Genomic DNA, 15808 nt, shown 5'->3' with positions numbered 1-15808 from the left:
ACGTGCACTAATCTACAAGTTGTTTGTCTTTTCGAAGGCGGAAGGCGCGCGGATCTGCTGTCTGTAGCGCGTCTATCAGCTGTCTACAGGGCGATGCGCAGTGATACGAACGAACAGAAAAGTAGTGCCCGGCGGTAATGGTGTCTGACTTTTTTTCAGAAAGGAGTTTAGTGATGCAAATCAAATGTATCACTCTTTTTAACACAAATTGTTTTTAGAAGAAAAACACTTTATTTCGGTGACCCAAGCCAACTTTCCGTTTACTGTCCTCTCGTCCAACACCGGACCAGAACTCGTGTCACAGAAGGCTGTCAGTGATGATCGCACACACTGGAGGTGAGGATTAAATAGAGATTCATGTCAAAAAGTCCGAACTGTCCTCTTAATGCCCCCTTTTTTTAATCTCTATATAATTACAAATTATGAAATAAACACCAATCACTGGATAATAAAAGGTAATCAGGGATATTTGAATATACTGTGATATCTGCTTGTCCTGTCTCAGTCCGAGTGTGCCATATTTCACTTTCTCCATACAGAAGTGCTGAGAGTTGCAGTTTTTTCTGTGATTTTCCGTGTCGTCAACTGCTTCCTGGTTCAGAGCAGCTTCGTTCCAGATGAGTACTGGCAGTCTATGGAGGTCGCCCATCACATGGTCTTCAAATATCCTTTCAAGTCAATTCATTTTGACACCACTCACCCATTTTAGAGTGCGTGTCCTCATTAGAGTCTAGTGGTAGTGTCAGTGTGCATAACCCTGAACTGGTTTGCAATTGCATTTACATTAGCAAAGTTTGTTAATAAAAAAAAACAAAAACAAAAAACTTAACAATTGTGACTTATGGGCATCTGACATGGGAATGGAAGGACGGCATAAGGGGCATCACCTATCCTCTCTTTTTTTTTTTTTTTTGCTGGCATCTATAAAATACGACACTGGATACATTGTGACTCTGTGCATCTTCTGGAAAGTTGTTTTTTCTATATTCAGCAATGTGCAGGTCAAAAGTGGTTTGTTATTCAACCTGGTTGGTTTTCTCTGCAGATATGGACGCTCTGACTACTTCATGCACTCGTCACTGCATTTGCAGACGTTAAATTCTTCTTTCTCATCAGAACACTGGAAGGTCGAGATATTGCAAAATGGACGGTAACAAACTTTTTTCAGGGTGAATGTCAACGATGTTGTCAGTTGACTGTGTTCTTTGCGTGTGTGCAGTTCTTCTGCCTTCTGTGCTCGTGGTTCACATGGTTCTGCTGCACCAGAACGCTGACGAAAAGTATGGAGACCACCATCACTTGCCTGGCTCTGTGCTACTTCCCACTGACAGCATCCAAAACATACAGCAGGTCTCTCTCCTCTCTTATACTCATTCTCTCTCACTATATGGGATCAGTTCCTGGCTGACTCAGATTTCTTTTCCTCAAGTAAAAAGTATCTGAGCCTCGTTGCCTTGGCGACCATTATTCGACCGAAGACCCTGATTGTCTGGCTTCCGCTCTTTATTTATCATTTCTGGGAAGGACAAAGACAAACTGAGACTTGTGGTTCAGGACTACATTCCTGTAGGGTTAGTTGTGTTTTATAGTCATAGCTTCATGTTTCCAGATTTTTGTTTGTCTGTTTGAAAGTAACAGAGTTTTTTTTTGCTTTTTAGGGTTTCAGCCATTGTGATTTCAACCATAATCGACTACATCTTCTATGAAAAGGTGAAACATACAGTGAACACTGTTCACTGTATGTTCACAGAACAGGTCATGACTTCCTTCAACAAAATCTCATAACCATCATGTTAGAAATGTCAACAATTGTGCATTCATGAAGTTCATGATGTAATACTGATTCCATATGAACTAGAAAGGTATGGTTGTAGATCTATGGAGGACCAAAACTATCAAAATTCAAAATAAATGACCCAAATAAATAAATAAATGATTAAAAGTGAAAATAAAAATGGATATTAAAAATCTAATTCGAAAATTATATAGAAAAAATATGTATAAATGGAAATAAAAAAAAACAAAAAATATATACATAAATAAATACATTTGTATTTAATTTTTTAATTCTGTTTTTTACATCCGTTTTTATTTTCACTTTTAGTCATTTATTTATTTATTTAGACATTTATCTAGTTTTCGGTTGTGTAGTGGATCTTTGTGCAGTTCAACTTCCTGAAGATAAACATCTTATTCAGCGTGGCCGACTTATATGGCACCCACGCCTGGCACTGGTACCTCACTCAGGGCTTCCCGGTTGTAATTGGACCCCATCTCCCTTTCTTTTTTCACGGATGCTTCCTGGCTTTCAGAAGGTACACAATCCTCTTGCTGGCCATCGCCTGGACCATCGGTGTATACAGGTAAAGTATCATAATCCTCTCTAACTTGCTCTCCACTCAGGTCTACTGATATTAATCTGTCTAGTCATCTCACACCATGCTTGAATTGTTTTCAGTCTGCTTCCTCACAAGGAGTTTAGATACATCTATCCTGTTCTTCCCTTTTGTATGATCTTCTGTGGTAAGTCCTTATTACAAACTTTTACAACAGTATTGACTCATTGACTCGCAGCCTGTTTCAATCTTCTGCAACATATAAAAAAAAATCACATGCCACTTTTTATTATTTAAAATAGTCTGTTCTATTAAGTAATTACTTCATAAATTTTACAAAATAGATTAAACAAAAAATATAGTTTCAAAAATAAGAAATCGATTTTAATTTTAAAATTTGCATATTCATTGCATTTATTTTTTTTTTTACTTACCCTCTCAAATGTTTTTGTTTTTTGTTTTTTTTTCCCCCAATAGATTTGCACAGGTTGCTAAAGGTGGATTCAATGATGTTCTCGAAAAGCCAAACATCCGCTTGCCACGTGGCGGAAGACCATCCTACCAGCTCTCATGCTCGTCCGGGGGAAACACCTCTCAAATATCACTAACGTCCGAGTTCATCTTCATCATCATCTTGATCAGTCTCTGCAGCCGGCCTCGCTTCACAGGATATCCTCCTGCGGCTCTCGGCTATTTTCAAAGTATGCAGTCAGCTCGGTGGAGCTACAACGATGAATGGCCGAATCCGAAGCTCACTACACGAAGCTAGCTACATGCTACAAACACTCGAAGTGCGCATGTGCAGCTAGGAACGAGCACGCACGACCTCATGACGCATATTGATTGACAGGATCGAGAAACAATCGTTAAGATGATCCACCCGGAAGACGCAGCGACAAAAATATCCTTGAACCCACCTTTAAAAGTTCTGAAATAATTTATTTTGGCCTTTCTTTTTGTTTTTTTACATCACACTTGGCATTTGAACAGGGGTGTGTAGACTTTTCATATTCATGGTATCACAGTCTGAATGCTTGGTGGAGCTGATTGTCACACTTTGCCCACTCTTGTTGTGTGTAAACAGGGGTATCGGTGGCTCATATGAGAAGGTGGCGACGAGTAGCCGCATGTGGTTTGTGTGCAACCAACCTGCTCCTAGCCCTTTACACGGGCTTGATCCACCAGCGTGGCGCTCTGGATGTCATGAGCCACGTGCGCACACTTTGTCACAAAGTGCCCGACACGGACGTCCTCTTCCTCATGCCCTGCCACTCCACGCCTTACTACAGGTGCCAACTGCGTGATGACGAGCTATGGAGACCTGAAACGGGATGTAAAGTTTTTCATTCTTCTTGCAGACACGTCCACTGCCCACTAAAGATGACGTTCCTCGAGTGCCCACCTGATCTTGGCCAAGCGGGCCATGTGGACAAAGTGGCGCGATTTTACGATGATCCACACGCGCAGTCACGGCCAACTCACTTGGTTCTCTTTGACGTTTTGGAGAAGGTAAAAGTACTGTCACATCTGTCAGAGTGGCTTGTGGATACCCAGCTTAAGGTCCATGTACCAGACAAAGAACATACTAGCACAAATTAATCTTAAATTGGATATTGAGGTCATTGACTAAATGCCCAATTGACTTATCCAGTGGCGATTGCTCTAGACAGCAAGGGGAGCTCAGCTTCCCATAAATGCCCCTCACCCTGAAAAAAAATAAAGTGAGGAAATATGCACTGCTATGTGTACAATTTATGCACTTAATACCTTCATCTTTTGTTCAAATCTGCTACTTATCACAAATTACTGACACGACTTCCTTCTAATTCAACCCTGGAGTTTCCACGACACTTTTGTTTATTTACACATTCCGACGCTGCTTCGTAGATTGGGTTGTTCCACTGTGCAAAACTGTAAGCCATTGCTGGGCTTTTTCTTGCCAATTGGTTGCTCAGTGTCTCTGGGGGTCGATAGAACAGTGGGCCCAGACATTCAGCTACTCTATGATGATTGGATGATCTGTCTGAAATTATTTATTTATATATATATATATATATATATATATATATATATATATATATATATAAAATAAAAAAACGAGCTTCCCCTCATTTGAATGACCAGCAACTACCATTTGACTTATCACTTTAAAAGCAGACATCTTCCTAAATTCTGTTTTATTTTGCAGTGTTTCTACAGGACTACAACTACAAGAAAATTGCAGACATATTTCACACTCATTTTCCTGAGGGAAGAGTTGGAAGAAGAATTTTTGTTTACGAAAGACAGTTGCAACCATGGGAACAACTTGCCGACAATGTCTGATTTTAGCTCAAGCTAATGTAAAGCTCTGTCCGAGCAGTGTTTTATTTGTCCTGTTAGATGGCTTGTTTTTTCTTGCTATTTGTCCTGTCAGCTGGAGCTGGTTGGTGTGCAAGGAGATGTGCAACTGTAAAATATTTTTAGAATTGAGTAATCAAATAATCGGATAAAATTTTATTGTACTCAGCGAAGTAATGGTGGGGTTTTGTAATATGATAGTTGATAGTTTGTGATCATAGAAGTAGAGATAAAACATGTATTTTTTTTTTTTAAATACAAAAATATTAACTGTTATTAGGAAATGTAATGTAAGATTATTAGGCCACCCGGAGCAAGGGTTTGGGAGCTACGGCCCTCTAAAATTTAGGGCTGTCTTTCTTACTTACCAGCTACTGGGTCAAGCTTCATAAAACAGGTATTGTTTGAAGAGGAATAAACAAGGATTCCAACTCTGCAGTCATTTAGTACATTGGTGCATATTTAATTACCCGTTGACCTTGAAATTTACGTTGTGGATTACGTGACTTCAACAGTGATTTTCATGAAATGTAAGCTCTCGTATGTTCTCTGTCTAAAACATACAGTAAAAAAAAATAAAATAAAAACAATAAAACAATAAATAAATAAATAAATAAATACAAGAGAACCGTCCTCAACCGTAAAGAGACGTATGTAAGCATGAAGCTCGCTTCTCTGCTTTACAAACATGTCGACCCCTGCTGGACAGACGTCTACAGTGCACCTCATCTGTTCTTCTGTATGCCGATCCACACTCCATACCAGTTGGTGTCGGTAATGTACCATTAAGTTGTCAACAGCAGGTTGAAACAAGGAAGTCGTGTTTGTGTTGTACGCGCGCCGGACAAAACAGTTTTAACTTTACGATAAATGGCAGCTTACTTCAACGCAGCTTTTGTGAAATGAGTGCAAACGAGGATTAAACACCAAAGGAGTTCCGAAGCGTCATGCTAGCTCCCATGTTAGCTGGCTTCGTCCCTCATAAGGCTTAACATCGCACAGACGTCACAATCAGGTAAACTTTAATTCAAACAATTCTAATGCAAACAATGAGAATGCCAGCAAGTTAGACACAAGCCTGTTGGCGGAGCGGTACTACGCAGAAGTAGTGTTGCATCCGAGTATTTTCAGGATGGCAGTGGATATTCTGCCGTGATCGACAACTCCTGCTAGCGTTATTTTTGCCGTGACCGACTGTGTCAATTAGTCAATCGCCGGTCGAGACATGCACTGGCGGTGGTTCCTGCCTCGTTCCACCCCCTTGTTTTTTCACTTAAGTTTTCATTTTGAAACATTTTCCTCATAATTGCTGCTGTCTGGGTTGCAGAGGTGCGAATATGGTACTGTCTTAATTTAATTTTTTATTATTTATTTATTTATTTATTTATTTATTTATTTATTTTTACTAATTTTTAGTTAGTAAACTTTGGTAGTTTTAACCCCGGAACACAGTATTATGGGGCTGTATCTGATGGACGTTGTCACGTTTGAACACTGCACCAGAACAATCAACGGGAAAGGACAATGCAAAGCCTAATCAATTTTCACCTAAATCACCATGCCATCAACAACTTGCAACTTTTGAATATCGTCGTAATTGCAGAGTGAGCCGTCATTGCATGCTAGGTCTGCATGTTGCAACACCTTTTGCAGTGGGCATTATCAGCATTCACGTTATTTCAGACACAAAAAGGTCCATAAAATAGCATAAAAGAGAACAAACAAAGAATATATAATACATTTACAATCCATACAAACGCTCTCTCCAGCGCCTCCAAAGCACAGAAGTGTACTTTACACAACTCTGCTCAGGTCTTACAAGAGCATATAAAATGTCATTTTGTGAGTCCATAAGTCTCAACTCATTCACTGCCAGTCATTATAGAAAATTTTTACATTTCCAATACTCACGTGATATTACATTCAATAATTATATATAAACCGAATCTACCAAATAACAGAACAGACTCCCTACTTTTTGTCCCGTCCCGTTCTTTTATAATTGACAGCAGAAAAATGTAGGTTTGCCAAAATACAGCCATTTCTCCCATGGACTCTGAAACTGTGTTTATTTCCTATAAAATGGGGCAATGATGTCATCTACCGGTGGTTGGGCATCAGTAAAGTTGTTTCCAAGTTTGATATTTACAGTGGAGCATGCTCAGATTCGCCCCCATTTAGCACCGCTCTAAAAAATGCAATTGACAAGTATACTTGTCAAAGGCAGTGAATGAGTTAAAAATGTATATACAGAATTCCGTATGACAGCATTCAATGTTGTGACATTATTCTGCACAAACAACATACTTGCACTTGTCCACCGAGGGACCTTCAGCAGGAGTCTCAGAGCATCATTTTATGCAACCTGCAGCTTCCTGAATTTAGACTGTGTATACCGGCACCACAGGGGGGCAGTGTAGAGCGGTGCGCAGTAGGCATTGAACAAAGCTATTTTCACTTTTTCTGTACACATTCCAAATTTTCTTACCAACATATTAGCCTGTGCATACAATTTACAATACTGCCTTTGAATGTCGTCATTATCGGAGAGATCACTCCTGATGATGTGACCAAGATATTTTACTTTATCCACCACAGAAAGTACTGCACCAGACAGATCAAACACAGGTAGCGTTGTCTTATTTTGCTCTCTGGGCCTCACAACCATTATTGCAATTATTATTATTTTTTTTAAATTGAACTTGACATCAAATTGGTAACCGTATTCGGAACAGACCTTAAGTAACTGCTGAAGGCCTGCAGAATAAGGTGACGTGATACAACTGGTCTTACAGTATTTTAACCTTTGAGACAGATCATCCATATACAGGTTAAAAAGCATGGGTGACAACACATGGGTGAAAATGCTTTTGAAAGATTGATTTAAGACATTTTAATGCAAATTAAGGTCTCATTTTTAGATCACTTTATTCAATGCTTCAAAATAAAATACAGTATGTAGACCTTCGTAATAAATAAAAAGTAAGATGGTTTGGTCTTGCTTACTAACTTGGAGATTATTATGTAGTTGTCGCCTTTCATGACATTTTCGAGTCTTCAACATTATGCTGGAGTTTGTGCATCATTTTAATTTCCACTTGTATCTCTTACTGGACAGATGTATGTCTGCTCAGTAACATTGACGCCTAAGGACAACAAAAACCACACATGAACACTTTCAGGCAACGTTTGCGGTCCGGGACAAACGAGGAGTATGTCGAACTCAGGAAAAGAAAGTCCCTACTCTACACAAAGGAGGTTGATGCCCCTATTAGGACAGGTGGGTTTCCTTGTTGATGTTTGTTTACTTAAAAAATAATAATAATAATAAAATAGTAACTAGTTTCTCTCTCCAGACAAATAATTGAATTAGTAACGGAAATACTCATTCTGAAATGTGAACAGGTACCAGGGAAATATTTTTTTTTAAAGCTACTTTGATTAAGAACTTAGAATGTAAAAGAATGTACTTTTTCTTTATGCCGTTTCAACGCCATATTTCACTTTGGGTAATGGCGTTGTTATGTTTGGTTTGAAACAGTGGTTACTTCAAAACAACACAGTAGTCAAGCCAATTTTTTTTTTTTTACACTGTTATTCCCAACTCGAGTAATTGTTGTTTTCCACTTTACTGTAAAGTCCTTCTTTCTCTGTACAGAAGTGCTGAGAGTTGCAGCTTTTTCTGTAATTTTCCGTGTCGCCAACTGTTTCCTGGTTCAGAGCAGCTTCGTTCCAGATGAGTACTGGCAGTCTATGGAGGTCGCCCATCACATGGTCTTCAAATATCCTTTCAAGTCAATTCATTTTGACACTACTCACCCATTTATAGTACGTGTCCTCATTAGAGTCTAGCGATAATGTAAACACTGAACTGGTTCACAAGCAATTGCATTTACATTAGTAAAGTAAAAAAAAAAAAAAAAAAAGAACTTAACAGTGTGACTTATGGGCATCTGACATGGGAATGGAAGGAAGGCATAAGGGGCTTCACCTATCCTCTATTTTTTGCTGTCATCTATAAAATACTACACTGGATACACTGTGACTCTGTGCATCTTCTGGTAAGTGTTTTTTTCCCCCTCTATATTCAGCAATGTGTAGGTCAGATGTGGTTTGTTATTCAACCTGGTTGGTTTTCTCTGCAGATATGGACGCCCCGACTACTTCATGCACTCATCACTGCGTTTGCAGACGTTAAATTCTTCTTTCTCATCAGAACATTGGAAGGTCGAGATATTGCAAAATGGACGGTAACGAATTTTTTTTTTTTTTTTGAATGTCAATTATATTGACAGTAGTTGACTGTGTTCTTTGCGTGTATGCAGTTCTTCTGCCATCTGTGCTCGTGGTTCACATGGTTCTGCTGCACCAGAACGCTAAGCAACAGTGTGGAGGCCACCATCACTTGCCTGGCTCTGTCCTACTTTCCCCTGCCAGCATCCAAGACCCACAGCAGGTCTCCTTGATCATTGTAGAATTCTCCCTCGCTGTATTTCTCATCTCTCTCTATATATAATCTATATATTAAGGCTGTCAATTTAACGGTTTAATCTAGATTAATTAATTACGCACAAATTGTGTTAAAATAACACAATTGATCGCGAGTGGTAAATCAATGCGCAATTTGGCCCATTGAGGTACCCGTAGCCTGCGAGTGCAGTACAGCCAGGAGAGCGAGACAAACTTATTTGGATCTAGATCTCACAGAGCCGTTATTTTGACTGTTCTATTATTTTAAACGTACATCTTTCACATCGGGTTGCGCCGCTGGGCTTCCGTAGTTGCCGCCGCTGCCTCAGCTGCCATTCATGCATGGAGGCTACAAGCTAGATCACCATGGCGGGCATGAAATATTGAAACTGTCGGCCTCTATCTCCGGAGCGCGATGTTGTGGCACCGACATCATTGGAAAGCTGTCGCCGAGACGCGTCCGAGTGTGCCCTTATGCACTACAATTTTGTAATGTCCTAGAATTGAAATACTTTATTTGGGGACCTGTAGTAGATATGAAATTAAAATAGATGAATTAGTTACAAATCCTGTTATTAATTAGATTACAATTTTTAATCGCCTCTATATAATACAATAGGCCAATGTTTCTCAAGTACAAAAGTGCAATAAACTTTGTTTTTGTTTTTTTCTTTAAACAAAACTTCTTTCCTTTTCTGACAAATCACAGATGAAAAAAAATAAGGATCATTACAAAAGAACAGATATTGACAAACCTTAACGTGTTGTGGACGATTAATGATTTCCTGCAGCGTGCAGTTTCACACACTTCATTCATACTGGTTTGTGGTACTGATTTAGACGGTGAAAAGTATTTGTAGTGCTTCCACATTCCACCCCTCGCTAGAACTTGTCTATCACACTGTCAGGGTTACCTGTTTGACATCTATTAAACACAACACAAAAAGGAGAGAAGACACTCAGTTCAGGGCTCGCGAGGAGAGATGAGAGGAACTGACTGATACAATTCACTCCTGCACTTTCTGAAGATTCCTCTCCTCACCCTCTCTATTTATTTGGTTTTCCACGCCCCTTGTTACATGGGTCTTCCAACCCTAAAAATGCAAATGCAAGGCATAGTTGGAACACAGTGTACTTCTTTGTCTATGTTGTGCATGTGAGTGGAAGATTGCTAAGTACATGTGTGGTCAAGTTTGGAATCATTTTTTAACAGAAAACAGGCAACCTCAGCAGACTGGCTCGAACCATTCTGCTGCGTTAGATGTTGTGGTTCTTCAGCTCTTTGAGTCATCTTCAAAATAGCCAGGCTATGTGAATGTAGTTGTAGTGGCTGATCAGTGTTAGCCACTCAGTGAGTCCTTGCTAGCTGGTAGCTAGCCACTCATGCTCACCGCTAGGCTAACGCTAGCTCCTCGTTGTCGGGCTGCTATAGCTGCCACACTTGCCATCACTCGCCCATCCAGGCCTGCTCACCGCCATTAGCTGGTCCTGCTTGCTCTCTCCCTACAGATTTTTGTTGCTCATCTCAAATTTACTGAGACACTGCTTCTTATTATTGTTATTAATTTTTTTTCTACAAAGTAATTCTCTGTGCAGACAGGAGCACAGTAGTCAGAAGTACATCAAAGCAAGGATCACAGCGCAGATTTGAACTATATCGATACAGACAAAACAGTCGAATACCATTTAAAAATATATCAATATTGTAGTGATTAGAACATAATTCACCCACGGAACGTTGGGACGAAGGGGGAGTTTGTTGGGATGAAAGGATAAAAGAACAAAATGTTGGTAGGTCTGTGAGCCTCGCGCAGAGTGAGTTGTTGTTGCTGTTAAACGATGAGAAGCTGATATCAATAAACCGCCGGTCTTTGGCTCCGGACTTCAACACTCTGCCTCCGACTCCCGTCACTGCTCGCTACAATATAATTATTATATCAATATATTGCCTAGCCTTAATATATACACACATAGATATCAGTTCTTGGCTGACACCTATTTTTTTTCCCCCTCAAGTAAAAAGTGTTTGAGCCTTGTTGCCTTGGCGATTATTGTTCGCCCGACGGCTCTGATTGTCTGGCTTCCGCTGTTGATCTACCATTTCTGGGAGGACAAAAACAAACTGAGGCTCGTGGTTCATGACTACATTCCTGTAGGGTGAGTTGTATTTTATATTCACAGCTTCACGTTTCCAGATTTTTGTTTGCCTGTCTGAAAGTAACAGCGTTTTTGCTTTGTAGGGCTTCAGCTATTGTGATTTCAACCATGATTGACTGCATCTTCTATGAAAAGGTGAAACATACAGTGAACAATTCATGACATTTCAACAGAATCTCATCACCATCATGTTAGAAGTGTCAACAATTGTGCATTCATGAAGTTCATGATGTCAGTACTGATTCCATATGAACTAGAAAGGCATGGTTGTAGATCAGGGTGTCACGTTCTGTCTCAAGGTGGAGAGGTCCCACGCTGGCAACTAGTCCAGGGTGTACAATGCCTCTCGCCCCAAGTCAGCAAGGATAGGCTCCAACTCACCCATCACCCTAATGCAGGCAAGCACTACAGTAAATGGATAGATCAATAGTTTCCAGAAAACTGCATGATGTCAGTCAAGTAACACACAGGCTGCTGCAGAAACAGGACGCAGATAGAAATAAAGGGGAAAGTGTGCTTATATTTAATGATTGAGATCACTCACATTGACTTGAAAGGACTCGGCGAGGTGCGCAGTGCTTGCACTCCTTTTTACCGCAAGATTCACTCTTTCATTCACAGGTACAAATTAAATTATAAAATGTGGTTAGCTTCTGTTGTAAAACAAAATATATGTACTGTATGTCTTGGCGGTGACCAGCAGGTGGCTGTCTTGCTCGCATTGTTGTGGCAGAATCACCATGAAATGCGTGTGCAGTGGAGTTCCTCCGCATACAGACTCACACAGTTCAGTTGATCTCGTCCTAATCTGCAATTGATTGCTGCCTGTTGTAATGGAAAAGAAACGTAGGTGAGGGCCAAGCAAGGCTAGGCCGTTCTGGAACCTGTAATGAAAAAATTACCTTTGGTGCAAAAGTGAGGTGAGAGCCTCATTTAGACAAGGTTGGTCAATTTTTGTTTCATGATGTGCCCTGAGATTCATATTTTTAAAATGCTCAAGAACATACTTATAGTGTGTACCGTTAGTGTAAATGAAAGGATGTTTTTGGTTCAACTGTTTTCTGTTGTGTAGTGGATCTTCGTGCCGTTCAACTTCCTGAAGATAAACGTCTTCCACGGCGTGGCCGACTTTTACGGCACCCACCCCTGGCACTGGTACCTCACTCAGGGCTTCCCGGTTGTAATTGGACCCCATCTCCCATTCTTTTTTCATGGATGCTTCCTAGCTTTCAGAAGGTACACAATCCTGCTGCTGGCCATTGCCTGGACCATTGGTCTATATAGGTAAAGTATCGTAGTTCTCCACCCAGGTGCACTAATATTAATCCGGCCAGTCACCTCATGCCATGCTTGCATTATTTTCAGTGTTCTTCATCACAAGGAGTTTAGATTCATCTATCCTGTTCTTCCCTTTTGTATGATCTTCTGTGGTAAGTCGTTATTCCAAGTTTTTACAACAGTACTCACACCCTCTGATTCTATCTATCTATCTATCTATCTCTCTATCTATCTATCTAGAAATAAAATCACCTGCCACTTTTTATTGTTGAAAATAGCCTATGCTATTAACAAATTGTTTCATAAATTTTACAAAACAGATTCATAAGATAAGAAATCTATTTTAATTGAATCAACCTCCATATGTTCCTTAAAAAAAAAAAAAAAAAGAAGAAAAAAAACCTCATGTGTCACATTTCCATGTTTAAGTTTCCAAGCTCCGCTTTGCAGTAATACATAAAACAATTTTCTCCCGTTTCAGTCTAAAGAGACCACGAACCCTAGGAAGCATCTTAGTGTTGTTTTGCTGATTGTCGTCAGAGTCCGTCAGCAATAAATGTCCGTGCGAAAACACGAAATATTAGTTCTGGCAACTTCTGGGTGTCACAAATACATTTTTTTAAATAATTAAAATTGCTTCGATGCATGCATTTTTGCATTGACCAAATTTTGTGGTCGACCCAACCAACTTGGTTGATTTTGTTTCCCAGGCCTAGTTGTAGATAGTAGTTAACAAGAGCACAAAACCATCAGGATTCTGCCAAAAAGCTTAAAAAAACAAAAAGTCAGGAAAAGCTACATGTGAACTACCTAGTATTTGGCTTTTAAACACACTTCAAATAGTGGTAGTGTTAAAAATGGTTGGTTAATTCTCAACACGTCCACTTTCCCAGTTTTTAAGAGAGCATGCACACGTACACCATATTATTTCAGTTATTTTTTTTTTACTTTCCCTCTCAAAACATTTTTTAAAAATCTTGATAGAGTTGTACAGGTTATTAGTCAAAGTTTTGAAATGATTTATTTTGCCCTTTTTCTTTTAAATTTTCTTTTTTTTTTTACATCACAAAAACTTGGCATTGAACAGGGGTGTGTAGACTTTTCATATTTTTCAAATATCCTTGAACCCACCTTTAAGTAAAAGTTCTGAAATAATTTATTTTGCCCTTTTTTTTTTTAAACATCACACTTGGTATTTGAACAGGGTTGTGTAGACTTTTCATATTCATGGTATCACAGTCTGAATGCTTGGTGGAGCTGATTGTCACACTTTGCCCACTCTTGTTGTGTGTAAACAGGGGTATCGGTGGCTCATATGAGAAGGTGGCGACGAGTAGCCGCATGTGGTTTGTTGGCAACCAACCTGCTCCTAGCCCTTTACACGGGCTTGATCCACCAGCGTGGCGCTCTGGACGTCATGAGCCACGTGCGCACACTTTGTCACAAAGTGCCCGAGCCGGACGTCCTCTTCCTCATGCCCTGCCACTCCACGCCTTACTACAGGTGCCAACTGTGTGATGACGAGCTATGGAGACCTGAAGCGGGATGTAAAGTTTTTCATTCTCCTTGCAGCCATGTCCACTGCCCAATAAAGATGACATTCCTCGAGTGCCCGCCTGATCTTGGCCAAGCGGGCCATGTGGACAAAGCGGCGCGATTTTACGATGACCCGCTTCTCTGGCTGCGGAGTTCGTTTCCACACGTGCAGTCACGGCCAACTCACTTGGTTCTCTTTGATGTTTTGGAGAAGGTAAAAGTACTGTCATATCTGTCAGAGTGGCTTGTGGAAAGCTATTTTTAGCATTTCTTCAATAACCTTGATATTCAGCTTAAGGTTTGTGGGCCCTTAGTATGCTCTTTGGACCATATTCTCCCATGTGATTAATTCAAACACTTTTCTGGCTGCCCGGACAGCAGCACGTGGGTAAATGACAATGGACAGACACACTCACTAATTAAATTGGATATTGAGGTCATTGAATCAACGCTCAATTGACTCAGAAGCAGACATCTTCCTAAATTCTGATGTGTTTTATGTTGTAGGAGATCTCCGCGTTTCTACAGGACAATAACTACAAGAAAATAACAGACATATTTCACACTCATTTTCCGGAGGGAAAAGTTGGAAGAAGAATTTTTATTTATGAAAGACACTTGCAAGAATGGGAACAACTTGACGACAATGTCTGATTATTAGTTCAAGCTATAAAAAGGCTGGATGTAATGTAAAGCTCTCTCCAAGCTGTTTTATTTGTCCTGCCAGCTGGCTTTTTTTGTTTCTTGCGTCATTTAGGGGACATGCTGAGCTGGTTGGAGTGTGCAAAGAAATGTGCACCTGGGAGCTATTGCTAATTGGGCCGTTGCCTGTCACTGTGAATGTTTTTTAGAATTGATTATTGTACATTCCATCGATGAATCAAATAATTGGATAAAATGTTATTTGGTGAAGCGGAGAGAAGCGAAGTGATGGTGGGGTTTTGTAATATATGATAGATTGTGATCACAAAATGAGCAAATAAGATTATGTAAACGGGATGGCGATTGAGATTAATGACCAGAAAAAAAACTCTTTAAAAAATAAATAAATAAATAAACAAGAAGAAAAAACTCGGGGGGTTTGGGATTAATGCATTCAGAAGTGTCGTTGGCTACAGACTGGAGAAATGAAACCGGCAATGGTGATACTGCATATGACTGTTCTTGACACGTTGATAATACTATATCAGAAGAAACTGTCCAATAACACAAAGCAGAAGTAAAAGAAAGGACTTTGAGAAGCCGTGAATCACAACTGTCTTTTTGAGGGCCTGCAAAAAGAACACTATTCAAATATTTTATTCGCCATACAAATAGAGATAAAAAAATATATATATATATATATATATATATATATATATATATATAAAAATAAAAAAACTATTAGGAAATGTAAGAAAGATTATTATAAATTATTAGGAAGAAATATAAATATTATTAAGGACACCTGGAAAATATAAAACTATTATAAGAAACAGAACAAGAAGCAATGAGATTCCAGCTACCTTTCTAGAAAACGATGACCCAAAAATAGATACATATAATAATAATGTGGTAGAGAGCTTTGGCCAAAACTATTCAAAAGAGATCAAACAGCCACAAAGGGGAGTGCTGCATAATTTTGTGGCAAAAGAAATACAGCTATGTTTTTCTTGAGACACTAAATATGAAATATGTTGTAAACAAATTTA

At 39.5% G+C, this 15808-nt stretch overlaps 1 protein-coding gene and 1 pseudogene across 6 annotated transcripts; both read left to right on the top strand.

Annotated features, from left to right (window-relative positions):
* Positions 1-1066: 1066 nt before the first annotated feature.
* Positions 1067-5208, top strand: LOC144017235 (GPI alpha-1,2-mannosyltransferase 3-like; annotated as a pseudogene). The gene is made up of 9 exons (XR_013283142.1): positions 1067-1150; positions 1220-1350; positions 1430-1571; positions 1659-1710; positions 2152-2363; positions 2459-2523; positions 3421-3625; positions 3695-3845; positions 4525-5208. The product of XR_013283142.1 is annotated as a GPI alpha-1,2-mannosyltransferase 3-like (transcript).
* A 141-nt stretch (positions 5209-5349) lies between these two features.
* Positions 5350-14811, top strand: pigb (phosphatidylinositol glycan anchor biosynthesis, class B). Of its 5 annotated transcripts, none has more exons than XM_077518575.1 (13): positions 5350-5450; positions 7859-7956; positions 8338-8458; positions 8620-8737; positions 8822-8926; positions 9002-9132; positions 11163-11303; positions 11387-11438; positions 12376-12587; positions 12669-12733; positions 13880-14084; positions 14154-14331; positions 14625-14811. In XM_077518575.1, exons 1-13 carry the CDS (start codon positions 5365-5367, stop codon positions 14769-14771), a joined length of 1659 nt encoding a protein of 552 aa, XP_077374701.1. In that variant the 5' UTR covers positions 5350-5364; the 3' UTR covers positions 14772-14811. The 5 variants fall into 5 exon arrangements, with proteins under 5 accessions (XP_077374701.1, XP_077374700.1, XP_077374704.1 ...); XM_077518574.1 differs by having other exon boundaries at positions 8335-8458; XM_077518578.1 differs by lacking the exon at positions 5350-5450 and adding an exon at positions 5457-5691 and having other exon boundaries at positions 8335-8458.
* The last annotated feature ends 997 nt before the right edge of the window (positions 14812-15808 follow it).

Source organism: Festucalex cinctus, chromosome 4, assembly GCF_051991245.1.
Source record: "Festucalex cinctus isolate MCC-2025b chromosome 4, RoL_Fcin_1.0, whole genome shotgun sequence".
In the NCBI taxonomy this organism is placed as follows: domain Eukaryota; kingdom Metazoa; phylum Chordata; class Actinopteri; order Syngnathiformes; family Syngnathidae; genus Festucalex; species Festucalex cinctus.
Note: the sequence above shows the minus strand (reverse complement) of the source record. Positions and strands in the feature narration are given on the sequence as shown.